Source organism: Natator depressus, chromosome 8 (assembly GCF_965152275.1).
Source record: "Natator depressus isolate rNatDep1 chromosome 8, rNatDep2.hap1, whole genome shotgun sequence".
Taxonomy (NCBI): Eukaryota; Metazoa; Chordata; order Testudines; family Cheloniidae; genus Natator; species Natator depressus.
This window is the reverse complement of record NC_134241.1, coordinates 93,622,967-93,649,068: the sequence shown is the minus strand read 5'-3', so window position 1 is coordinate 93,649,068 and position 26,102 is coordinate 93,622,967. Positions and strand designations below refer to the sequence as shown.

The following is a 26,102-nucleotide window of genomic DNA, read 5'->3' as shown; positions in this document are numbered from 1 at the left end:
TCCATTCTGCAAGTAAAATAACACTGAAGACAGAAAGGGCTTTAGGAACATGAACAAATTTAAGTCTGCCACTTACCTCTAATCTTGTGTAACAATCAGCAATGAATTTCTTGTGTAGCGACACTGAATCCTGAAGGTATGAAGGACAGGTACATTAGCACTTTAAAAATAATTTCATAAGAATAAAATGGTCAACAACAAATTTAGTTAATTGCAATATATATCACAATTTCCAGAGAATTGAACCTCTGCATGTGGGTCAAATACCTTTCTTGGTAACAGACTACGCTTACCTTTTTCAATCTAGGATTTAGATTAATATAGCTGTAATTTATGATCAACTGAATGGCCTCATTAGCAATTTCTTCATCAGGTGATTCCATTGCTATTTTCCAAATAAAATCCATCCCTATTAACTCCAGTTTTTCTACATTCTGTTTAAAAGAAAATACATTAGTAAAATACAATTTGACTGTGTTACATGTTATAAGTATGTATAATCATAAAATCACGCTTGTTTTAGATCTGTGGGAAAAGTAACTTTTGCCTAAAGTCTTAGAAGCTGTATTTTTCAGTGTGTTGTCAACTCTATGAAAATATTTATACAATATGAACTAAATTTATATAATTTCAAACCTACATAATCAGTGGAAATTTTAAGTCTAACCCACTTTGTCTATATGTAGACAAATGACGACTTCTGAGGTAAACGTTCAACCAAGCAATGGAATAATGAAGAATTCAAAGAACAATTTAGGAGTTCAACGATCATACAAAACATTTACTTCACACAGGTAAGTCAAAAGAGCAACAAATCATATGCTAAAATGCTCATCAAGTGGCATATACTGGTCATGTACTTAATCTTGCAAAACTTCACAACAGGTCTATGAGCACCATAGATAAGTCTGAAGTAAATTAACATTCCTGACAATGAGCAGATCTAGATGTATACTGCAATGTATTTTTTGTCATATAATTTTATTTTAAATAGCAGTGCAGGATCATATCAAAGTTAAAAATCATTACAATGTAATTAAGATTTAAATTTACTAAACATCTCTCTTGTAAAAAGGTACATAAATAACTAAACATACAATAGGTTTTTTCTTTAGGGGTCAGCAAAACAAGTTACACACACTAGAACTTCATTTGCTCACTAACAATGCAAAGGAAAACTGGGACTGGTCTTTCAAGTTTCATGATGTTATTGCGTTCCAACCTGAAATCTGTTACATTGACTTTCAACATTTGGTGGCTTCGGCATTTTACAAATATCCCACCCTTAATTTCTCAAGGTAAAAAGCAAGAATTTGTAATGAAAATACTAAAAGGACCTGAGGATTTTAGTACAAATATGACCATATAAAATGGCTGTTTTTTTTTTTTTTTTTAAAATAAGGACCTACCTGTTCCCCAGATCTCACATACTGTACTAAAAAGGACCTGTTCCCCAGATCTCATGTACTGTTCATAGGAATGAAAGGGCAACACACTTACCAACTGAGTTCCTTGTCGTTTTAGTCGATGATCACATAGGTTCACATTCTCAAAGAATGTCTTAAATAAACTAAAACCTGTATGTAAAAATCACGAAAGATTTTATTTAGAATAAATTCCTGTTTTTATTAAAACAGGACATTAAATACACTAATAATAAAGGATACTCTTAATAGCAATTAAAAATTTAGACTCATTAAAAAAAGACCTCTTAGTGTTAGTTTTTAAAGCTCTTCACAGGTCTAAGAAACTAAGTTTAATGTTTTATTTGAAAGCTACTATCTAGTACTCTGGTATATATTTACTCCTACGACCTGGTGACCAAAAACATTTTCATACCATTCATAGTAATTTCATACGACTCCAGTTTGAGAATTTTCTCTTTGAAGAGCTGCTGCTGTATGTCACTCTCCAGATCATGTTGTCCTTTTGTAAACCACTCAAAGCACATCTGTGAATAAGTATAGGTGTATAAATGTACGGTCCATATTTTGAAGATCAAAAGATTTTTTTTTAAGTACATCAACATTGCTTTTTCAAATTATTTCAGACACTATAGTGATGAGTGCATTAAAAAAAAGCTTAGATAAAGGACTTGTCATGAAAAGGCAAGATAGTTAAAATGTTCGGCAGTTTGTAACCACCTGAAGTGTACTGCTATTGCACACAACATTACTATGTACCAGAATAATTCAGATAACAGTAGACTTTCTTCTGGAGCAGAAGGTTCAGATTCCACACAGGACTCAGGTTCTTACATATTACACAAGCCTGCAGTGCCACATTAGAGTACTAGGCATTACTAGTGCTGTCTACTGCATAAAACATTAAGTGAAGGCTCATTTATGACATCTCTGGCTGTTCAGATGGAAGTTACAGCTCAAAGAGTGGATAACCCTCATCTAGACTCTAGATCAACATTCCCTTTCAACTAAATAGGTCTTAATGTTCAAGGCAGTATGCCATTTATCGTTAAACACATAATAGCTGCTCCATTTGTCCTTGCACTAACAGGATATAATGCATTAGTGCTTTGTAAGGCATGTGAGAAACATTATAAACAATTTATTTTCTATACATGTATTCCAGTCATGAGCTATTAAATTCCATTCCCACCCCCAAATGTTGATCTCTTGGGCTTCTTACCTCTCGATCTAACTCACAAACATCTTGACCCGTCACAAGACATTCCCAGATTTCCCTGGCCCGATTCCAACCCAAATAGAGGGTGGCTTCTTGCAGAAAAAATGCCAGAAATTTTAAATGCGCCTCTAAGTACTGAAAAGGGAATAACAAAAAACTGTCATCTTTTCAAAAGAGAACTTAAACTTAGAAATACGTTATGTTATTTTTTGTACATGTTGCGAAGCGTTAAGAACCAAAAACTGACTGATCCTGTAACAAGCTCCATGTGGACAAAGCAGGGCCTGCAATTTTCACTATTTTAAACAAAAGATCTCATTTCAGGCGCCCCTTCAGAAAACACTCAGGTTGCTCCCAATCCCCATAACAGTAACTAGCCTGAGCTGCCACCTGGCATAAAAAAGGAGATCGAAGGTGCAATAATACTGTGCTGCAAGTGCTCTGTGGATATATGAATCCATATACTAAATAGGAAAATATTTTTTGGTTTTAAGTAGTCAGCACCAAATTCAGCCATTTAAAATATGCCACAGGTTTTAATATATAGAGGCTAACCCACCATTTAATTTATTGGGTAAGTAATAAAGCTCAGTATATTTCTATTCCAAATTACAAAACAGAGTACAATTTTTGGAGGGAGGAAATGCAGCACATACAGATACAGTGTACATTAAGTGTCCAGTATTGTACATTGTCTAGCCTTCTGTGTTTCAGCTGACCATGGCTTTTTTGGGGTGATTTATAGCATTGTTCATCCGACAATTTCTAGTAACTAACATTAGAAAGCAGTGTTCAGTACCTCCCGGTAAGTGTATCGGCCATCGACTAATGTTGCTCCAACTAGTCCACCAGGACCTGCTACAGATGCAGCCAATCGATGACATGCTATTAGGCTTCCAGTCACCAGTTTCACTATTTCAAAATTTTTCTTTAAGTCTTGAATAATGCTCTTGGCAGAAACATTGAGAAAGACAGTGTAAGAAATGCAGCACCACAACAGACACACTTAGAGGTTTTGCATTTTTATGGGAATTAAAAAAATATCAGAGAACTGTGGGGTTTTTCAGCACTATCAAAACTGTCACAAAGGAGCCTTGAAGGTTCACCTTCATCCTTCCCCATCCATTTACAAACCATCCTACAAGACAACTGCTTTCAGCATCTGGCTATGTAGCACTGCACAGCACTACATGCAAAGCCAAACACTTCCACTCAAAGCTGGCATAACGCAAAGCACAACTTGGTAGTAGATTGGAGCCATTTATTTCTATTTTCCTAAAGGTCATAACTGATTTTATTACCTCAGTCAAAAGTCAATTAAAAAAACAACCTGTTCCCTTAAATTTATCAATCAGGTTCACTTGTAGTTAGTAATCGCAAAGATACTGTGAGATAATTCAGACATATCAAAAGAAATAAGCTTATCCGCATATAATGGACAGCACAGAGTATTAAGGAATTACCATTGTAAAATTATACTGTCAAGACACTACCACAACATTAAACACCTCAATTCAAATAGTGCCATAAATACATACCATATTTTTAACTTAACTTTGTTATAGAAGAAGTTTGATGGATGTGCTTTCAAAAATATTTTAGCAAGTGCCTTACCTTATCTTGCTTTTGGTATGTTTGTTTAATAAACGAACGTGTGATTTCATGGAGCTGACGTAAAGCTGGTACCACCCAAACAAATTGGGGATTATGATGTTGAGATGACTAGTAACAAAAGAAGTTAAAATAATTACACATATGTACATGCTGAACAATACTAGAATTGTTTCTTGTAAGAGATTCCTAGAAACCTATTTATTATCATCCATGCCCCAGCTTCAGGATAATAGTTTTCTTTCATAAATCTGCAGTCGCTAGTCCTTGGTTCATCTCCACTGACAGTTTCAGCTTTCACAATTACACCAGATAGCTGAGGAAGGAGATGGCTAGCTGACAGCAGGTAAGATGGAGAGGCAAGCCAAGGTTTAGAGGGCAAATGTAACCAAATACAGCTACTCAATGAAAGACTAGGTTGTGGAGGTGGTGAGAAGAGACAGGAAAAACAGAACTTAACTATTATAATACTACCATGGCATTCAGAGGCTGGAAGGGGGAAAATCAGTGGTTCTCAATGAGACATTTTAGGGTCACAAGGAGCCCTCTGATAAGATATTTAAACTCAGTTTTGTAACAGAACTTAAGATTTGATCCTGCGAGGTGGAAGCATTCAGCACTTTGCAGGACTGAACCCTTAGGGGGCTTTATTTTCCATAAAGTTTGACATTAGAAGCTGGCACACCAAATTTGGTTTGGGAAAGCAGCATCTTGGTTCTAGGTTAGATGCTAACAATCAATGTTACGTTCTCAGTAGCCTGTTCATGGCAGAAAGAAAGCTACACTGCAGACTTCTCCATACCTTTGACAGTGCTGACAATATTCTCTCAAATGTTGTTTTAATTTCTCCTTGTGTATGTGTTTGGGGTGGGGATAGATAGGTAAATGTTGCATTTGTAAAACTGGCTTAAAACTACGTACTATCAAAGCTCTAGATGGAGATACTGCAGCAGGGAGCAGTGAGAAAAAAAACTTGTTACAGAAGGATGCCTCAGGATATATTTGAGGAGTTTCTAGCAAGAACAGGAAAGAGAAGTGAACACCAGATACAGAATACTCTGGATTTCAACAAACATTTCCCCTAGGGCAGACAGCTTGAGATCTACACTTCTGATTTTTAGAGAAAAGCAAGAATGCAAGGTACCTTGGCACCGAAGGAATATCTGTTCTACCAAACAACCACCAAAAAAACCCACCTCTTGGATGGTGTTGGAAAGACAGAAAGGCTAGTCTAAGTTTAGGTTAGCATGAGAGGGGGAAACCGAAGTAACAACAAGCCATTTCCTTCATAATGGCTCATTTTGGACTACGGAAAAAGGACAGGTGCATTCTTGCAGGCCTACAGAAAGATCATTTATTACGTGGGCAGATCTGTAAATAGAATGGGAAATCCTTTAAGCTATGTGCCATGAATTTCACATGGTCAAAACCCTCTCCCTGCAACAGCATGCTGCTGCTGCCCAGGAGACCTCTTGGCAAATTCTGCTGCAAAATGGGTTCTTATACCAGAAGACATTTTTCATGCCTGTTTCTTTAAACAAAGAATATTACTGGGTTTTAAAAACCAATCTGTATTTTGAGACTTGTCTAGCAGACAAACCAGAAAACATGATTTACTCTTTCAAAGAAAAATCTGAAATATTTTATATTAAGGGGACACAGTTTCAACACTGACATATCTTAATAGTATTTCCATCTGAAAATTCTAACCCTGAGTCCACTCAAATTTTCCCCCAAACTAATCACTCCTGGGGCTGCAAATTTGTTTAAAACAAAGGCAAGAGACTTACTATGAGTCTCAAGGTAAACAAGTTGGCTCACGTAAAATCTCCCCCTCTCAGAGTCCCCCGAGGTACAAGCTTACAGATGCGACAAGTGTCCAATTCCATGTCATTTGAAAGAAGTGTCGATACTGCCCAAGCCACTCTTTAGAGAATATGCCATTTTGGAAAAAAAAGTAATTCTACAGAGAAACGAACCCTCTTAATGTCTTCTATGCATTTGATGATGTAGCTCCTTTTGATTGCTTCCTTCACTGCATAAGCATCACTAAGAATTGTCAGATGTTCCTCCAAGGCCTGCTGAATTAGTCCACAGGGTAATGTTGGAAGATGAGCCAGTTCCCAAAGCACCTCTAGGACCTTCAAGAACAGCATGAATGGTCAGGGACACTAGTAATTACAAAAGATGTAATTCTATTCTTTATCCTAACAATGGCAGATTTTATTTCTCATGCCTTTCCAGTGGTTGTCTCAACGCGAGCTTCCCGACCAATGCGTCCTATCAGGCTCAACAGTTTTTGTCGCACTCTGTCACTCTCAGTCTCCCAGCTCTGCAAGACAAAGAAACAGAATTTCTATTACAGCAGCAAATACGCAAAGTTTCAAATTAATTGATTCCACCTCTGACCTATTTTACTGTGATATCACCAATTAATAAAGGGGCACAGTTTCAACATGTGCCACTGCCAGCTTGATTAGATGTGAACTCAGTTTTATTGATAGGAGATCTAATTCACCAAACACTGTTCCAAAAATTTATCATGAGTGGCTAGAGGCAATAATGAAATCTTCTTCTGAACATACTTTAGCAGTAAGAATGCATAACATGGTTGAAACCTGAGTTAAAAGATTAAATCGACAGCACAATGGGAGCTGAGTTATTTAAAATAAATATTTTAATCTTCACAAAGTCATATTATAGGTTTCAAAAGAAATTTGTATTAGAAATGTTATTTGTAGACTAGATGCTCAAACATATCAACATTCCTGGTTTAGTGAGGAATTTAAATTCAGATAAAGATTTACCTTCTGAATAAGAACAAATAGATGATTAAGCTGATCGGAGCTGAATTTCACAGCAGCTGCAGCAATAATAGTGTGTATGTTTTCAATCACAGTGGATGATTGTCCTGACTAAATAAGAGGGGAGGAAATGAGAGACAACAACTAGTTCTTTGCAAGGAGGAGAAAGTCAAGACTGTACACATTTCATGTAAAATCCTTCAGATGTCTGAGCAACCATGGAAAAAATGAGTATCGCCGCATCTCATGGAAATCGAGAATCATTTAGAGAATCATTCTAGAAAAAGACAGGACAGTACTCTCAATCTACCAAACCCCCAAAGGTGGCTGAAATACTGTCCAAAAGCTCATGCTCAAATAAATTGGTTAGTCTCTAAGGTGCCACAAGTACTCCTTTTCTTTTTGCGAATACAGACTAACACGGCTGTTACTCTGAAACCTGTCCAAAAAGAAACAGTTGATATTTGTGAGAAATGCTATGTTAATTGTAAATATTCTAGGCAGATACTGTAGGGCAGGAGTAACTGACTTTAAATTAACTGCTCACTCTTTCAGAAGTATTTTCTATTTCAGTGTTTAACCATTTTAAGAACTAGGAAAAGATATGCCAACACAGGTGTTTGCAGGATTTCCACATCCTAGTGGCCACCATTACAGAATTTTGATTGCATCAATTAAGGTAGGATGGTGGAACCCATAGAAGTAGAACGAGGAACCACAATATCCATCAATCTGCTGAATGTACAGCTGTCAGTTTATTGCTTGTCAAGATGTTCAGTCTAAAATTACATATGGAAATACTTTAACATTTAAACAGGAAGGTATTGATGCTATCCGCAATTGTCTTGCACCACTGCACACGACAATGGCAGATCTCTCCTCTCCATCCATACATTTTCCAAAGCTATTCATGGAAGTTACGTACATATATAGAAATGTTTTTTCTGTTTATGAACATTAAGGCCCCAATTCCTGCACCTCTAGAAAGCCCCACTGAAACCACTGGGATTCCCTCATGAGGAAAATTATCACAATCCTTGAATCTCACATAGCCTTCAAACACTCACCAGCAATATAAATAAGTAGCTTTCCATAAACACTTCTCCCACCCCAATCATCAATCTATACAACCCAGTGAGTGCTTGACAGATGAAGTAGGCTTTGCACAGTGACCAGAAAGTTACTAGATCCCAGGCTCTGTGGGATACGGTAGTGGAAGAAGTAAAATCCAGAATCAAGGGTTCTCAGAGAAAATATCTTGTCAACTGCTCAGTCCCATTTACAGTGGGGGAGCTGCAGCTGAAGCACTTCCACTGACTGCAGTGCTGGCAGTATCCGCGACTCCTGTGCTGGAACTTTTCATTGCATTACATGGGAACACAGAATGAGCATGGGAGGCTTTCACCAGATGGGGGGAAAAATGAAAATTGAACTCAGTGACCTGTAGGTTTCTACCATTATGAGAACAGAAGTGCTGTTAATTTAAAATTTGGCTTGGGAATCCCAGCTCCAAAAACATAACCCTGATGAACCTAAACTGCATGGTGTCATCCTGGTTTGATGCTGCATCAAAAAGTGGAGCCTAAACCTTCACTCTACACCAGCTGTGGGGGGCAATCTAATCTTTTTGATGTCTCCCAGAACACATTTCATCACCCTGTATTCTCTTTTTTTCTGTGCATCTTCTTTTATGCATCTCTCTAAACCCAAAACTGGGTTTGCTATGCTTCCATCCTTTCCTCAACATCATGCTTCTTCCAGGTGTCCTACACACCCTAGTCATCCTCGCAAATGACCATGAAGTAATAAAAAACACAAGCATGACTCCAAATGAGGCCCATGGCTAAAACGCACCACTCACACACTTGCTTCTTGGCACATACCACCCACTCCATTTACAATGTACACACCCCAGGGCAAGATTTCACACACTGGGAAACAAACACAGATATAGGCAACTTGTCCAAGATCAGAGCAAATCAGCAGCAGAGCTAGGTACAGAAACCAAAACTCCCGCTAATCTGTAGTGTTCTAACCATTAAGCTATGCATCTCCCTAAAAATAAAATAAAATCAGAAATAAAAATAGGAAAGAGGAGATTTGGGCCGAGATATCGGTAGATCCCAGAAGGAAGCATGAGGAAGTTGTAGCATTCAATACAGTTCCTGCATTCAGAAGGTAGGGTTTATAACTGAGGGAATTAAAATACCAAGTTGAATGAGAGACACAAGGCAGGTGAAGTAATACCGCTGGTGGAAGGGACAAGCTTTTGAGATTCACACAGCTCTTCCTGAGATCTGGACAATGACATGATAATCATTCAGCCAAAGTGTCCTGTTTGGCTGCAGCCAAACAGTTACACTGAATAAAAAAAAAATCTTTGCATTATGATTTTACAAAGTAAAAAACCCATCAACACTGAATGCACCACTACACACCAGATTAATCAATCCGTAGCAAGAAGTGGGGGAAGCCCAGTTGAAATGTTCCTATTAAAAACAAAATGTAAATAGTTGAGTGCCTTCTATGCAAGCTCCAAGAGCCTTCAAGTTCAGTAGTGTACAGAAATGTTACTCTTCAGGCAGAGAGGACACACTCAGTCTCGAAGGAAACGGAAGGAAAAAAAAAATCAACGGCTTCATTTGTGCAGCATCTTTAAAATGCTGCACTGATTTGTCCTCCTCTGAGGTGACGCGCTGTGTCAGCAGCTACCAGATCATTAAAAAGAACCTAGAAAACTTCACATGAATACCATCCTGTACAGGATGTGAAAACAGGCCGATAACAGAATGATAATCTGAATACGCAATAGTGCATTGACCAGCCAAGCTATCAACAACTTCTTTACATTACACACTGGGAATTTTGAACAAAACCTAAAGTCTAGTTAAAATCGAAGTCTTCCACCAACATTACACCGTTTTACGCTCAGGGCACTCTATTCACCTCCCCCGCCCTCCATCACATTTAGACTCTTCAGAGGGAAGTGATACAAAGCCTCTTAATACAAAAGCCATGTCACAAACAGGCCAGCAGGAAGACAAAGTATTACAGCTGAGCTCAGAAGTGCAAGATGAGTCATGTCAATGTCACAGCTTCACTGAGCAAGAGAGACTTGCTATCATCCCCAATCCTACTGTAAATTTATACAAAGTGTCCGAAAAGCTTAAACTATTTAGTACAAAATATAAAAGGCTAAACCGTTTGTGTTGACTACAACTTGGCACTAGCATGTTAAATTTCAGACCAAGCAGTTTTGATTGAGGAGAGAGCTTTCAAACAGCAGTTCACATTAAGAATTTGAGAATCATTTTCTACACATTGATTAATGTGAGTGTAAGAAGACCAACAGATTGTTGTCAATAGTAAATATGTAATAGAGTAGAAATCATTAAGAGACAATTAACAGAATTTGAGCTCCCTCTATTTAAAGGCAGATAGAGAGTTGGATTCAGATTCATACCTTCATCCAAGAAAATTAAAATGCTAAAGTATGGTCATAGATTTTAAAATAAAGGGTGAAACATTATATTAGCCTAAGTTTTTTGTAACCCTCTTACATTCACTATAAAAGCGTAAAAAAGGGTATCAATGAGAAGCCTATTTAATTTATGTGAATGTGTTTTGAGAGGTTAACAGAATACTTGACTAAGTGGTAAGGGTGCGTGGGAAATGGGGGAGAGGTTTTATTTGGTTTAGATTGTAATAACATTTTCAATACCTCACGATCCCCTCAACTGCCTTTTGTGACACCCCCACAAAGTCATGGCCCACTGGTTGAGAAACACTGTGCTAGAACAAGGAGTGCAACCTTGAAGGGAGAGATGTTTATTAGGAAATAAAGATTAACACAGGTACAAAATAAACAGGAATCTAAACTTATTTAGCTGAAAGCAGTAGTTACAATAGTAAGTGACTGGTAAACGTGTACATGTTAAGGCGTTCTTTCCCAGAAGCACTTTTGGGGCCAGGGCCATGGTGCTCATGAGGTAAGTGAAATGCTAACGACCATGGCTGAAAACTGAATGTAAGGAGTCTACACTGATATTTAAGTCCATTAATAATGTACACCACGATTCCATAGGGAATGAACAAAGTGATGTGATCCAGCACATAAATGGACAGCTAGATTTTCACTATTTTCAAAGTTATATGCCTAAATTTAGGCACTTAAGTTTGAAAATGTTGGCCTAAGTGTTTTTTTTAAATGATACATAAAATAGAACAATCCTTAAGCTTACCTGTATTCTCCAAATTTTAGTGAGCTCATCCAAAGACAGTTTACTGCCCAGCAGTTCAATAATTCCCTTTATGCGGTCACAGTACTGTGCTTGGTCTATATTACCTAATCGAACAGACAGACAGCTAAATTAGAAATTGTGAATAATATAAAAATGAATAATTTAATACAAGTCATAGCAAGAAACTTGGTACTTTATTTCAAAGGAAGAGAATCAATTTGAAAAGTCATTTCCATCTGAAAATTCTGTGCCTGCTATTATTACAATTCTTAAGATTACTAAAAGAAAAAAGATCAAAGAAATACCCATAATTTCTCTATTTTTTCAGCTTGTTTTCTGTGTAATTGACAGCATATTGCATCTAGTCAGCTTTGAAAAACCTCACACTCTCCCCTAGACTCAGCAAGTGGTAACCTATAAGACCAGCAAAGCTGAAAGTGCAACTGAAGGAGGCATCAGCAGACAAAAAGGAAAGAAGTGTGCTTCAGCATGGTTGGTGGTGGTATTCTCAGAACCCTTCTAAATAATCAAAACACTGTAGAAAAATCCAAGCACTTCTTTATAAAGGGTACTCTATCAGAAAACAATTTTTAAAAAGTCCAGTTGACAGTCCCTTGAAGCCTATGACATTCAAAGTTCATAGTGTAAAACAACTGGTAAAAAAGCTTACCTTCTAGTGCAATTGATAGAACAGAGTTTTCAACTAGCCAGTTTAATAATCGGTCTGTATCTATTGCATTCTTTACAGATTTCGATACAGTGCTGTCTTCTATTAATTTGGTTACCTATAAATCACAGAATGTTAAAACTGTTGCTGTATTATATATGTCTTTCTTCCACACACACACACACACACACACACACGAGTCCATTCAAAAGGCGCACTCTCCTGCAAAGCCCAAAGTAGTACAAGCATCAGGAGAATATAACAATGCGCTGCCAAAGGCCAGTTATTAAAGAGAGAAAAGCCTGCTGGGTACCTTTTTACATCAATTTCCTAATCCCATTCTGTCACAGACAGGAGGGCCCTCCTGTACCGCAAACTTCTTTAGATTTACTAAAATTTTATTATTGCAGAACAGGTTTCTTTTTGTGGCTCTCAAATTAGTTCCCTGTCTCCATGGTAGGGAACCATTACACTTCAGCTCAGCCTAGTGATAAAGGTGACCAAAGTACAAGTTCTGGACGAAACCCAAAATGCTGCATTTATGTAATTTCACAAGGAATGCGATACACTTATGACCAAGGACCCAAGATTAATGATAAACACAGTGGAGTTACTGATTTCAAATGACAATTGAGAAAGGTTTAATATATCCCAGAAACAAGAACTGAACCAAGAAAGCCTTCAAATACATTTAATTTGGTGGGCTTTTAAAAAAGCAATTTCTTGGAGTACTAAGATATACCAGCTTTGGAAATAAGAACTGAATGACTACACCTGCATACTGTAAGTGACATCTGGAGAGGCTGAATTTAGAGTTTTGTTTTTTTTATGCAGTTCCACATGAGGAATAAAATGTTTGCTAGCTCAGCACAGCCTTTGGGATACATCTAAGATTTATCTTACTGTGGAATACCCATGAATGGCCCAGGCATGGCAGAGACTACTGCTCACAAATACAGCTGAAACAATAGTCCTTAGAGAAGGCTGATATGACTTGGACTCTTTCCAAGGAAACCAAAACCCTTGCATCCATTGCTAACTTGCAAAAATAATTCTTGTTAGACTGACTTCCTTTGTTCTTTGCTTGGAATTAAGACTTCCCTAAGGCCACATGATTTGCATAAAACCACCCCGCCCCTTTGCCTTTCAGACACTACTTTTGGTACAGCAAGAATAGCCTGTCATACTCAAACAAAAATTCAGACTTACTTCTTTGAGGGAATTCATTTTTGCACTGAAGTGGGGAGATTTTAACATGCGCAACAGAATGTCCAATCGTAGATCATCCACCACAGTTACCAGGTCAGGTTGGAAGCGCATACACAGTAGCTTTATAGCAGACAGGAGTTCAGGGATACTAACTAGCCTCTGTTAAAAACATTTTTTTTTAAAGTAATGGCTGTACAGATTTTTAGACATTTTATTTTAAGCATAAGTTCTGTCATGTTTTAGACTTGGATAATAGACACAAAGGGTAATAATAGTAACCTGGTGAAGGCTGCTTGATCTATAATCCACAATACTTTGTCTTTCTGTGAACATCTGGAGAAGTATTACTCACACTACTAGAAAGAACCACTATGAAGACAAAAGTTTAGGGGTAATGAAGAAACTTCTGTTGAAAGTTAAATGTGCTAAAATGTTCTAATTTGTAAGATACATATTTCATGTCTATCACTATTTTTTAAGTGCACAAACAGTAACATTTCCAACACATCATTATGACTACGTCTACACTGTGCACCTTACAGCAGCACTACTGTACTGCTACAGCCATGCTGCTGTAACGTACGCAGTGTAGCTGCTCTTTTTTGTCAGCAGGAGAGAGCTCTCCTGCTGACAAAATAAAACCACCCACAATGAAGAGCGGTAGTTTTGTTGGCGGGGGAGAGTCTCCCTCCAACAAAGCGCTGTCCACAGCATGGCTTTGCATCAGTAAAACTTTCATCCATCAGGAGAATGTTTCTCTCACATCCCTGACTGACAAAAGTTTTACCCACAAAATTTCAGTGCAGCTATAACCTAAAATAAGCTTCATGAAAAAGACACTATAAAGACTCATTAAACATAGAGGACAAATTCAGTACAATGTAGAACAAAAATATGTCAGAAGATGTTGAAATCTAATGATCTCCTCTGATAAAGATCAGCACACTCTTTTGGAAACAATACAATATTTGTATCTGTAAAGAAATGCAATTTTATATCTGCTGCAGCCACGGCAGAGCAAAGCAGCCATGCAGCCCTCAGATTTTAAAAGATATTTAGGCTCTGCTCCACCTAAGTCACTTTTGAAAATGATATCTAGCCTCCTTAGTCAGTTAGGTGTTGCAACACTCAGCAGAGCAATGCCTAAATGCCTTTAAAAATGTAGGCTATGGGGCCTAATGCTGCAAGGTACTAGGCACCTGAAAGTCAACAAGAATAGAGGGTATTCAGCACCTTGCATGACTGGACCTAGGGGAACATGTTGGACAACTATGAGGGGAAAAGTCTTTTTAGACAGGAAGGTCTAACACTGAGTAAGATTTTAAAGTGGATCCTGGTAAGTTCAGCCAACCCACTAGCACAGTTTCCTATTACAAACATTCTCAGTCTAAATTTAGCTCAAGTGATACTTTCCAAACAGAAACTAGTATAATTTGTTCTCAAGTTATGGTGGTTTAGCATTAACATTTACAGTAGTTTCTACATGTATATTTGATATAATCAGAATGTTACCTTGTCTTTTAGGTCCTTCTCTTCCACATTCTGTACATATTTAATCATTTTATGAATGACTGGATCCAGCATGGGCTAAGGAATGAGAAAATACAAGGACAATCATTTTTTATTTTCCAAAGTCAAGTTACTTGGAAGATCTGGTTGCAGTAAAATGAAATACAAAAGCTTCTCTCTCTAAAAAGGCTAAAACAACTTAAGATCACATTTACTTTGAATACATAAGCTAACACAAATATGGCATACATAAACCATCCTGCTGGTATGAACAGAGAATGAAGTAATGTAAAGGAAGAAGTCAAAATTTCCCAGATGAATTAACAGCAGGTTGTACCATAAAAGTATCTAGTAAAGAGACCTAATCTTTTCAACACACAACACTTGCTATACGTACAATGAAGTCAACCTGACACCTAGTGGCTTTCTATCTGCCACTCTTCTGAACAGAGTGACCAAACCCCCCTCCAAAACCAGCTGCAATATTCCCAGCAAGCCAGTGTGCCTTACAACCAGAACTTGTGTTTCTTTCTCTCTGAAGGCTATGAATAGTGTATTGCCAGCATCTAGAAATTACCACACAGCTCTTTCTATGCAAGCACATTTATTCTTAAGGTAAAAATATTACAGAAAAAAAACATATAAAAACAATAAATAGATTTAAACAACATACTAGGAGTCACCCACAAGTCTTACAGGACCCTAGTAGGCCAAAGTCTTTCCAACTCTTTCACAAGAGCTGGGGCCTTTCTGATCCAAGAAACGGGAGAAGGCCCTGAATCAGTTTAAATCCAGTCTTTTTATCCCCAAAAGCCCTTTCTTTGGCTGGTGGTCTCTGAAAAACTCAGTTTGAACCAGTACATTTGCAAACCTCCGCAGGGTGTGGCATTTCTTTTAACTGTTCAGTCTCAGTGACTCACTTTAACCGCCCTCACTGTTTTTAGGTTTTAGAGGAGCTCTGGTAGCCCTCCCCCATAAAGAAGAACACAATCACACATAATCCACTCATAAATTTAATACAATGGCCCCTAAAGATACTGCATGGGGTTGCAATATCTGCCACAATTTACCAAAGGTATGTGGATCAGAGACATTTCTCTCTAGCAACGTATTTTCCAACTGATGCTCACATACCCACACTAGATCTCAGTCACAAAGCTAGCAGTCTAAAGCAAGAGGTACTCATTGGGGCAGATTCTTGTCACACCTGTTTTTACCCTGCGATAGTTCAACTGACTGCAAAGGAGTTGCTTCTGATTTACACTGATGAAGATCAGGAGATTCAGGATTACCATCCTCAGCAAATGAATATTCACACAGTGAGAAACCCTTCTACTCTGTATTAACCAAAAAATTAGGTTGAGATTTTCAACTGACTTTGAAAATCTCATCCCGTGACTACATAGTTGTAATTAAAAATGGCATTTCTACTCTCTTGGGTAACAAATGGCACACATGGTCTCCTTGTTCTGGGTAGCTCCCCACCACTGTAATATGCAGACATTTCTCTAATGCATGCAACTTTCCTTCAGCCCTTGTTTATGAAGAAAGTATGTTGAGATCTTCTTCAATAAAGTTTTCAAAAATTGACATATCTAAACCTGGTGGCTATTAGCCATGTGTTGTGAAAGGCAACTTATTTCCCCACCTTCACTTGTGAATGCATCTAAAAATTGGTATTTGCACATCTTACAGCACAAAATGTGTCACTCAACCAATATTAGCAGCCTATGCAAAACAAGTACCCTGCACCCTAAACCAGACATGTTTAAGAGTGTTTCAAAATTAACCACCACTTTGATACTAAGTCGGTGATAAACTAATTCAGTTTTCCATGTTAACTTTCCGATTCTCATGCCAAACTTAAGTACCAGTAGTGTTGCCTTCTGGATGCCATTTTTTAAGAGATCCATTTTAACACAGAAAAATAAATACAAAACTCAAGGAAGCAATATAGCTATGTGTTTCAAAGTTTGTTTTTCTACTGTCTGAAATTAACTCATAAAAATGGTGTTTTACCTGCACTACAGAAGAGTTGAGATACTCTGCACACACCCCCAATGGCTGAACTAATGCAGAGACTGCCTGGAAGAAAGATAGTAGATATTTAGGCGCAGACACAGTAATCCCTTTCAAGACTGATGATTAAATTCTTTAAAACATAGGTGAAGGTTTACAAGCAGCATGTATCATACATCCCAATTATCCTCCCATTGCTTACAATTTTGTTTCAGCACTGAAGGGACGTCTTGACTAGTTATGATTGACAACACGCAGTTCAAGAAACAGACTTAAAATAATGGCATGCATTAAGTATTGCATCTCTTGCTTGCTAACACAAAAGGACCATCTCAACTTTCAGTGGTTTTGGTCATTTTATGGTTCTGTTATAGTCTGTTCATGGTCTGTTTTGGTCCAATGCAAGAGCCAATAAATGCTTTGATGGTTCACTCTGCAGCACTGTAGAGTACCAATGCATGTTCTCTGGTGGAAAGCCACAAAAGAGAATTTCTTCTCCCAAATCCAACATTCACCTTCTTCATGAATCCTATCACTATCTGCCAGACGGCTTCAACAGAAAGTGGATTTCTGTGTAGGACCCAATGCTGAAGAATGTTCCTCATGCAGATCAGTCACACAAGGATTTTCCTTCACATATGGAATGAAAAAAATCTTGAGATCCAAGGTTTCCAAATTTTATCAATTTTCATGTAGAGTGAAGGAAATTCACTTGCCATTATGACATACCAAGACCAATTTCCTCCTGAGAAGAGGCAATGACTTACATAATAGTGAGTGTCTCACTACAACCAACAGCCTGTAAGTTAAGTGTCCCTCGTCAAAAATCACTTTAAGAAAGGAGTTACTAGTAAGTTAAGAGGAGAGAATCTATAGCAATGTCTAAATTTAATGAGATAAACTCCCCTTCTCTCATATTTGCATATAAACTACTTGCCTCTCCTTAATAAGTGTGTGTGGGAGGGCAGAGGGAGGAGAAGAGGGAGGAAGAAGAAATCAACCCACTAAAAGGAAACAGAATTTTCCAAATTTGTAGCTCAACTGCAGGTGATGAACAAGTTATTACTTTACAGACAATTAAAATTTGAAAAAATGTGCTTCCTCTCAGTATTCTGGTTCTCAGACATGGTTATTTAGATTTGAAATCTGTTATATCCGAGTCTTCTAGATTACATTCAACACCAAACACCATTAGGCTCGATGAACCTAAGACCTCGTATAGTTTATGTAGTCATTAAATGTGTCAAATTTTGATGCAGTAGTTAACATATTTAGAGTTATTTAGTGCCGAGATTCCAAGGCCAGAAAGGCCCACTGTGATCATAGAGTCTGACATCCTCTGTAACACAGGTCACAGAACTTTCCCAAAGTAATTCCTAGAGAATCTCTTTTAGAAAAAGATACAATTTTGATTTAAAAATTGCCAGTGATGGAGACTCTTCCATAACCCTTGGTAAATTGTTCCAATGATTAATCTCACTGTTGAAAATTTACACCTTATTTCCAGCCTGAATTGGTCTAGCTTCAACTTTCAGCGAAGGGATCACATTATACTTTTGTCTGCTAGTCTGGAGAGACAATTATTAAATATTTGTTCCTCATGTAAGTACTTATGGACTGTAATCAAGTCAATCCTTAACTTTCTTTTTGTTAAGCTAACTAGATTCGGCATCTTGAGTTTACCGTTATAAGGCACATTTTCTAATCCTTAACCATTCTCATGGCTCCTCTCTCAACCCTCTCTAATTTTTTAACATCCTTCTTGAATTGTGGACATCAAAACGGGACACAGAATTCCAGCAGTGCTTGCACCAGTGACAAATAACCTCTCTACTCCAACTTGAGATTCCCCTGTTCACACATTCAAGGATCACGTTAGCCCTTTTGGCCATAGTATGGCACTGGGGGCTCATGTTCAGCTGATCCTCCACCATGACTCCCAAGTCCTTTACAGAGGCACTTCTTCCCAGGATATTTTTCCCCATTGTGTAAGTATGGCCTGCATTCAGCCATATTAAAATATTATTTGCTTGCACCCAGTTTACCAAGTGATCCAGATTGCTCTGTTTTAGTGACCTGCCCTCTTCGTTATTTACCATTCTCCCAATGACTGGGCCATCTGCAAACTTCACGAGTGATGATTTTATGCTTTCTTCCATTGATAAGATAGACAGACGAAATATATAAACCAAAGATATTTTAAAAATAATTTACACATGGGAATCACCTTCCCTGCAACTGAAATGCAGCTACTTCAGTGATGAATGCTAAAACTATGTAACAGTTTACACCCACTTAAAACTGGTATGCTGAACATAATTACCCAAACTGAAATTAATTCAGGACACCAATGCTAATAACTGCTCTCTTCTGTGTAGATTCATGGGATCTTTAGTAACAAGTGGTCAAGACTTTGTTTTTCTTTCAAGCAGCAGTAGACCATAATGCATTACAGAACTTTTAGAGCATGGTAACACGGTACATGTGGCTAGTTAGGATGCAAATGTAATGCGTAGATTTACATCCCAGCTTGCCAGGTGTCAACTCTCTGTAGAGACCAACTCTAAGTCTCATCTCAAATATATAGTTCCCTGACCTCCAACCATCCCATACCAAAGAATTCTCCCAGCATTCTTTTTGGAGTACTTCTTCAGTACTGAAGAAAGCGTTCTATGTATCGAATTACCAGTATCGCTTGCTATAGAACATATAACGAACGACATCAACAGAAGATTAACTTACCCCAAGTTCAATATCTTCTGAATGGAGTTTAGACTGAATTGCTGAAAATCCACCCAACTCTGCAAACTGCAAAAAGCAGTATCAAGTCAATGAATTACAACTGTCTGCATTTTAAATATGTGATTAAAGCAAATATTCCAAGCTTTAACTTGGAGCGTATAAAGCTTTGTTCTCCAATGATCATCTCTGAAATAAGAATTCAAGACGAGATGCTCGAGCTGTCAACAAGGATCTTCCACAGTGGGATTTTAAGTTTAACATAAGACTTGTGCTTTCACGTCTATTTGATGGCTCATTGGAGAACACAACATAGAAGATCCACATAGGATGACAAGCTGAGGGACAGCATGCAGGATGCATCTCTCTAGCATTCCCTAGCAGCTGTTTGTGGAATGGCATGGCAGCCCCAGAGGTGACCTTTGGCCTTCCTCAGCTGAAGGGTACAAATCAGTAGTGCAAAGGTGGGAAAGGAAGAGGGAGGCAACCGAGCATGATTGCCTTGGCAAGGACCTTTCCATCTATGTTGGGTAGGGTTAAAGTATAAAACTCATTGCTCTACAGTTGCCATCCTCTATGCGAACAAATATGAAGCATCACTTTTAAGAGCAATGAATTCAAGTGACAGACACCAGATACTATCAACAGTTCTTTTCAGTTTAGCTTTACCTACCCTGTTTACCAGATCCACCAGCCACCCATGAGGTTCCTAGATAATTAAAAAAAGTTAATTGGCAACATATTTTAAAACAATATGTGAAAGGCAGGTTTTTTTATTGTGCGCTGTATTTAGCATTTTGGGTTAATTAGCTTTATGTATGTGCTACTACTTCAAAGAATATATTTGTGTGTTTATGCTACCTCCTTTACTGAGTGCAGCTGGAGCTTTGAGTTGTTCTTATTACCATCATCCTTTTTTGGACAACGCCCGTCATCACCGACAATGGGTTGCGGCAACATTAAGCTATGTGGCTGCTGACTGACACAGCCATAATTATAACTTATCAGTAGTGTGGAATATGATGGAAGAACCTTCCCTGAATTTTGGCAGTTTCTTTTTGTTTTCACAAGCCCCGTGCTTTCTTTTTAGCAACAGAGTGATAACCAGAGACTGAAACAATTTTCATCCACACAACAGATACAGCACCCACAAAGGCATTGCAAGCCTCAAACTGCATCTCTACCGGAGTGCCACCACCCTGACCTGAAGGGACCACCTTTAGGTGCGAGAGACTGAATGAGCATGTAGACTTGATCAGTTTTGAACTGTCTGCTGAGACTGCTAACAAGAGGGTTAATTAAGACGGTGGTTTTGTGAGGTGGACACTGGTATATTAGGATCTGGACAAGAGCAACTAGGTCATTTTATACAGCAAAAGCTAGAGATGTTAAATCAGTGGTCTCCAACCTTTATTTGCACAAGATCACTTTTTGAAATTAAGTGCAAACCAGGATCTATCCTGCCCCTTCCAAAAGGCCCCACCCCGCTCACCCCATCGCTTGCTCTCCCCCACCCTCACTCACTTTCACTGGACTGGGGCAGAGGGTGCAGGCTCTGGGCTGGGGCCAAGGGGTTTGGAGTGTGTAGGGGGCCTCCAGGCTGAGCCTGGGGCAGGGGGTTAGGGTGCAGGAGAGGGTGAGGAGTGCAAGCTCTGGGATGGACTTTGGTTCCAGGTTGGGGCAGGGGGTTGGGGAGCAGGAGGGGGTACAGGGTGCTGGCTCCACAACGGGGCTCAGGGGCGGACTCCCACTGGGCAGCACTTACCTTGGGCAGCTCCCGGGAGGTGGTGCAGTGGGGCTAAGGCAGGCTCCCTGCCTGCCTCAACCCATGCCATTCCCGGAAGCGGCCAGCATGCCCCTGCAGCCCCCCCTAGGGGGGCGGTGGCATGCGCGTAGCTCCGCACACTGCCTCTCCCCTGCAGGCACCACCTCCGCAACTCCCATTGGCTGCAGTTCCCCGTTCCCAGCTAATGGGAGCTGTGGGGACGGTGCTTGCAGGCAGGAACAGCACGTGGAGACCCCTGCCCCCCCAGACCACAGGAGCATGCAGACTACTTCCGGGAGCGTCATGGGCCAAGGCAGGCAGGGAGTCTGCCTTAGCCACGCTGCGCCACCAGATTTTTAGCGCTGAAGATTGTGATAGACTGTCAAAGGTGCCAGGATCGACAAGTCGATCGCGATCTACCAGTTGATGACCACTGTGTTAGATGGTCTTTTGTTTATTACTGGACTAGTAGTAATGATGACAGATTTAGAGAGGAATGGGCACCAATCCCCAGATCCAGTCCCTCTGGTAGAACATTCTCGCAATCATGAAAAGGGAATGCTCTTCTAAAGAGCCACCACATTTGGTATTCAAAAGCCACTCAATATTTTTTAAAGATTTACTTCAGCTTATTTTGGATAAGCATTTACATATATTGGATAAGCCTTTTATACTCTAGGTATAAAGCATTTCTGTTCTATAAAACAGACAAAAATATGTATGATCACCTTTTGGAAAGTAGATATGGGTGAGACAGCGTACAGATTTCCTTCTCCAAAGACTTCTGCCCAGTTTCTCTGGCATACCTTCATTCGATTCTTGAAATGGTATTCATTGTCAGGGTTAAAAGCCTTGGGAAAAAAAAACAAACATTAAAAAACCAGTCACAACGTGGCTTATTTGTGAGCCTCAAAGACTGATCTTGTTAATATTTGACTTCAGTAGTTGAACACAGTTCTTGAGCATGGCTAATTTTTCCAAGTGAAATATAAATTAACAGTTTAGCATGGATAATTCATGTTAATGATACTTAGTACTTAACGTATACAGTATTACAACTTCAGAACACAGTACAAACAATCTCCAACAATTCTGTGAGGCAGACAGATATCCCCTTATTGATTTTCCTCTACAGAGAGGGAGGACAGACTGAAAGGGGGTTAAAGTGATTTGCACATGACCACAATAGTGTCAGAGCAGGGATCAGAAGACAGGAGTTCCCGCCTTCCAGGGCTATGGTCATTCTTTTGGCAAGGTAGCCTTTTTAGAGCAGTAATACAAGGGAAGATTTTAAAAAGTGACCAATGATTTGAGTGCTACACATGAAATACCTTAAAGAGGGCTGATTTTCAGAAAGCATTGACCACTCAATCTGAAAAATCAGGCCTGGTCAGATCTCTCAAGTTCGACACACAAAACCTGAGACATGCAAAAAATCATTACTTACTTTTTAATATTTTGGCCACAGTTTGAGTTCATGCTTTAAATGGTAAACAGTAGCAGCAGAAATATTAGAGGTCACAAGAGCTTTCCTGAAGATTGTAAACAAACCATCTGTGATGTTTAAGAACTCATTTCTAGAGACTTTCATATTTTAAGGACATTAATAAAACTAATGAATATTAATTCCTTCTATAACTTCTATCCTCCCTCCAAGTGAGTCAAATGTCTCCATGGATGTAAAATATTACCATTACAAGAGATTGCAGGATATAATACAGTACCATTGTAAGCACACCCAGAAGGCCAACAGGAATTGGGTCTTGTTTCACTCTCTCTGCGACCAGATCTACTAGCAGCATCAACATGTTGTAGATTCCCTCATGGATTTCAGTACCCCATTTATGAACAGCACTTGATGTTAGCAGCTACCAAAATGAGAAAGATGCATCAATCTCTGGCACTGATCATTATTTTCAGAGTAACACTTTTCCGTAACAGTATTTGGTAGTAGTACTCTAATATAAATATTATTTATGATATCTTTATACAGCAGAAAGGTAGGAAAAGCAACAGTGATAGTTATAATTCCACCATTTTAAAACTTCCTAATTAGAAACAGGATATAGCAGACACTAAGAGGTAATCATCAAAATACACTGACGGTTTCTCCTGGAAATTACTATTTAATTCAGAAAAGTTTTGTATGGAAGAGAGCCATTCACTTTAATGTTTTTATTCCTAAATGCTTGAGTAACTCTGTTGACATGTTTGTAGGATGTTAGATAATCCATTTTTAATTCTTGCAATAAGCTTGTCACATGGCCACATTACTTTGCTTGCAGTCATGGTTTGCTATATCACCTCTCTAATATAATTTTCCTTAGAAATCAAGGAAAATGTCACTACTGAAGCGGTGTATGTTTAAAGAACATTTTTAATGGATTGAGAGGCAGCATTAAACCGCCATGTTAGGCCAAACTGATAACAGAACTACATTAGGTTTTTAAAAGGTAGAAACAGCAATTAGGTAAATATTACCCACTGCGTTTGCTGGGCTTGCATGCAAATTACTAAGCTTTATAACCTCACAGAACCCAAAAACTATTTAATTTATTTTTTAAGATTTTCAGAAACTACAGTGCGTTAAGCTTCATGAATGGCTTATGCGTATTTTAGAGTAAATGTAACCCAGCAGAAGACTAACCTCCGCAAACAGAATCTTTCAGCTACCCTCTTTCCATCTCTCCTCCTCCCCACCCACACCCCAACAATACAGGATGAAAACTAAGTAGGTACAAAGCACTCAGTGGTTAAAGAGCACAGACATTACTCTCAAGCCAAGTGGAACATGATGTTATTTTCTTTAAATCCTTCTACCTGAAATATAATTTTTCCTGGAAATTATAGGGCTTAATAACTGATGTACATTTAGAAAATCATATACAAGACCATTATTCTTAACTCCTAAAATACCAGTTAGTTTCAAAGGTCTATCCCTTGTTTACCATTGGAATATAGGACCATAGATGCGCATGGCACATTATGTAGCAGGATAAGGTAGTCTGTGCACCATCATGCTTATATGACATGATCATGACAAGAAAGAGAATGCACGGGACGAAGGGGCAATGGCATGGAGAGGGAAATACACAGAAACAGGGTAATGGAGTTGCTCATATGGTATGGTACATGTCAATATCTGGATTTGATATTTTTAAACTACTATATTAAAAGAGGCTCAGAAAATCATGGTTTGGAAGGACTGTAGAAAAAGATGGCTTGTAAGGAAGGATTTGAGAGGGCGATAGAAGCTGCAAAGCATACAAGGTAAGCAAGACCATTCCAAGTGTAGGGGCTGCTTAGGATAAGCCATGGAGACTATTACTGGGGCAGGGAAGAGAGTGGTCTGGAGGAAGAATTAGTGGAAGACTGGGTCCAAATAAGAAAGTGTCATGCAACCAGTGTTGAGACAGAAGCAGGACAGAGTTTGTTCATAGCTTTGAAAGGAAGGACAAAGTTTGAGACTGATGTGGAAGGGGACATGAAGCCAGTAAAGGTAATTTTAAGTGGGATAGCGTGATATAGTCAGAGTGATGGGCAAGGAAGAAAGTTAGGCCACAGCATATGGAATAGGAAGGAGGAAAGCAAGATGGATATTGAGAACTCCAAAGCGTAGGAGTTCACAGTAGGCCAGGCAGGAAAACCAAGCATGGAAGAGAGTTTTGGTGGTAAGCACAGAAAGGAAGGGACAAATTTTGGCTAGGCTGTAAAAGGCAGAAGTGGCAGGAGTTAGGGGTCTAACTGTGTAGGGTAATGGAGAGAGGAGAGGAATCAATGACTCCAGTTTTTCAGACCTGGGGGACAGAACGATTGCAATGGAAGAATGAGGGAGGAAGACTGATCATTAGTACTAAACAATAATACATCCTAATATTTATGGAACTTTAGACCTTCAAAAGCACTGTATCAACATGTACCAGTTAAGGCCGTGATCCTGCAACTGACTACGAATGCAGGGACGCATCCATATGAAAGACCCCATTGATTTAAATGGAGCTCAGCACAGATGCAGGATTGGGGCATAAGCGTTCAATTTTACTGAAAAATTTATATGACCCCAGTCACCATAATATCAGAGACACATCAGAATGGAACAGAACATTTCATGAAATGGACTCCCAAACACAAAAGTTGGATTTGTGCACTTTCCTCCCCCTTACCTTTTTAAATGCTTCAGGCATACATCTGTCCATGAATCTTTTGCAATTCTCATCAGAATCAGAAAGACCTTTTCAGAAAGGATAGAGGGTATATAATTTAGGATTACCTCTGGCTGGTTTCCTACAGGCTCTTGAGCTCTAGATCTCAAAGCCTTGCTACTGAGGTCACAGAAGATGAGCTCATCAAATAAGGTGTTTGCAACACAAAGCAATAAGCATCCTATTGGGATTACATTACTCGTGCTCTACATCTTCCACCAAAAGGGACTGGAAGTCAAAGAAACTAGATTTCCAGCCTTTTAGAAATTAGGGGCAGTTTAGTTTCCAAACATTCCATCTGGTACAACTACATGGCATTATCAGAACCTCACCTCTATAGGTGTTTTTCCTTTCAACGACACAGTTTATGTTTTGATACTTGCACAAATCATTCTGCTGCTGCTCATCCACCATAACAAACTCACATACAGCCTACAGTACACTCAGCTAATTTTTTTTTTTTTTTTTTTTTTTTTTTACGCACTGTATTGTCTTCCACCAATGCAACAACATAGCATAACCTCCTTTTAGCTTGCCAGAGGGCATACTGAAAAGCAAGTTCATGTATACCTTCAATTTCAGGAGTTGAACATGTTGCCTCCACAGCACCCTCAGCCCCTGACAACTTGTTGACCGGAGAGGAATCAACTCAAGTCTATGATATGGCAATAGAGAGTATTTCCACTAGGACAG

At 38.8% G+C, this 26,102-nt stretch overlaps 1 protein-coding gene across 2 annotated transcripts in view; it reads right to left on the bottom strand.

Moving 5' to 3' along the window:
• Positions 1-26,102, bottom strand: part of USP24 (ubiquitin specific peptidase 24) — a 109,122-nt gene that overhangs the window by 60,561 nt on the left and 22,459 nt on the right. The window contains exons 3-22 of one of the 2 annotated variants that reach the window (XM_074961674.1): positions 25,371-25,438; positions 22,932-23,075; positions 21,936-22,058; positions 20,116-20,151; positions 19,446-19,511; positions 16,704-16,769; positions 14,688-14,762; positions 13,176-13,334; positions 11,970-12,084; positions 11,300-11,403; positions 7,062-7,169; positions 6,491-6,586; positions 6,234-6,395; positions 4,258-4,365; positions 3,443-3,592; positions 2,647-2,778; positions 1,840-1,951; positions 1,501-1,577; positions 294-434; positions 77-130 (exon numbers count right to left, since the gene is read on the bottom strand). In XM_074961674.1, the coding sequence (XP_074817775.1) occupies positions 77-130; positions 294-434; positions 1,501-1,577; positions 1,840-1,951; positions 2,647-2,778; positions 3,443-3,592; positions 4,258-4,365; positions 6,234-6,395; positions 6,491-6,586; positions 7,062-7,169; positions 11,300-11,403; positions 11,970-12,084; positions 13,176-13,334; positions 14,688-14,762; positions 16,704-16,769; positions 19,446-19,511; positions 20,116-20,151; positions 21,936-22,058; positions 22,932-23,075; positions 25,371-25,438 (2,096 nt within the window). The remainder of the gene's footprint in view (positions 1-76; positions 131-293; positions 435-1,500; positions 1,578-1,839; positions 1,952-2,646; positions 2,779-3,442; positions 3,593-4,257; positions 4,366-6,233; positions 6,396-6,490; positions 6,587-7,061; positions 7,170-11,299; positions 11,404-11,969; positions 12,085-13,175; positions 13,335-14,687; positions 14,763-16,703; positions 16,770-19,445; positions 19,512-20,115; positions 20,152-21,935; positions 22,059-22,931; positions 23,076-25,370; positions 25,439-26,102) is intronic. The other variant, XM_074961675.1, reaches the window with a different exon arrangement.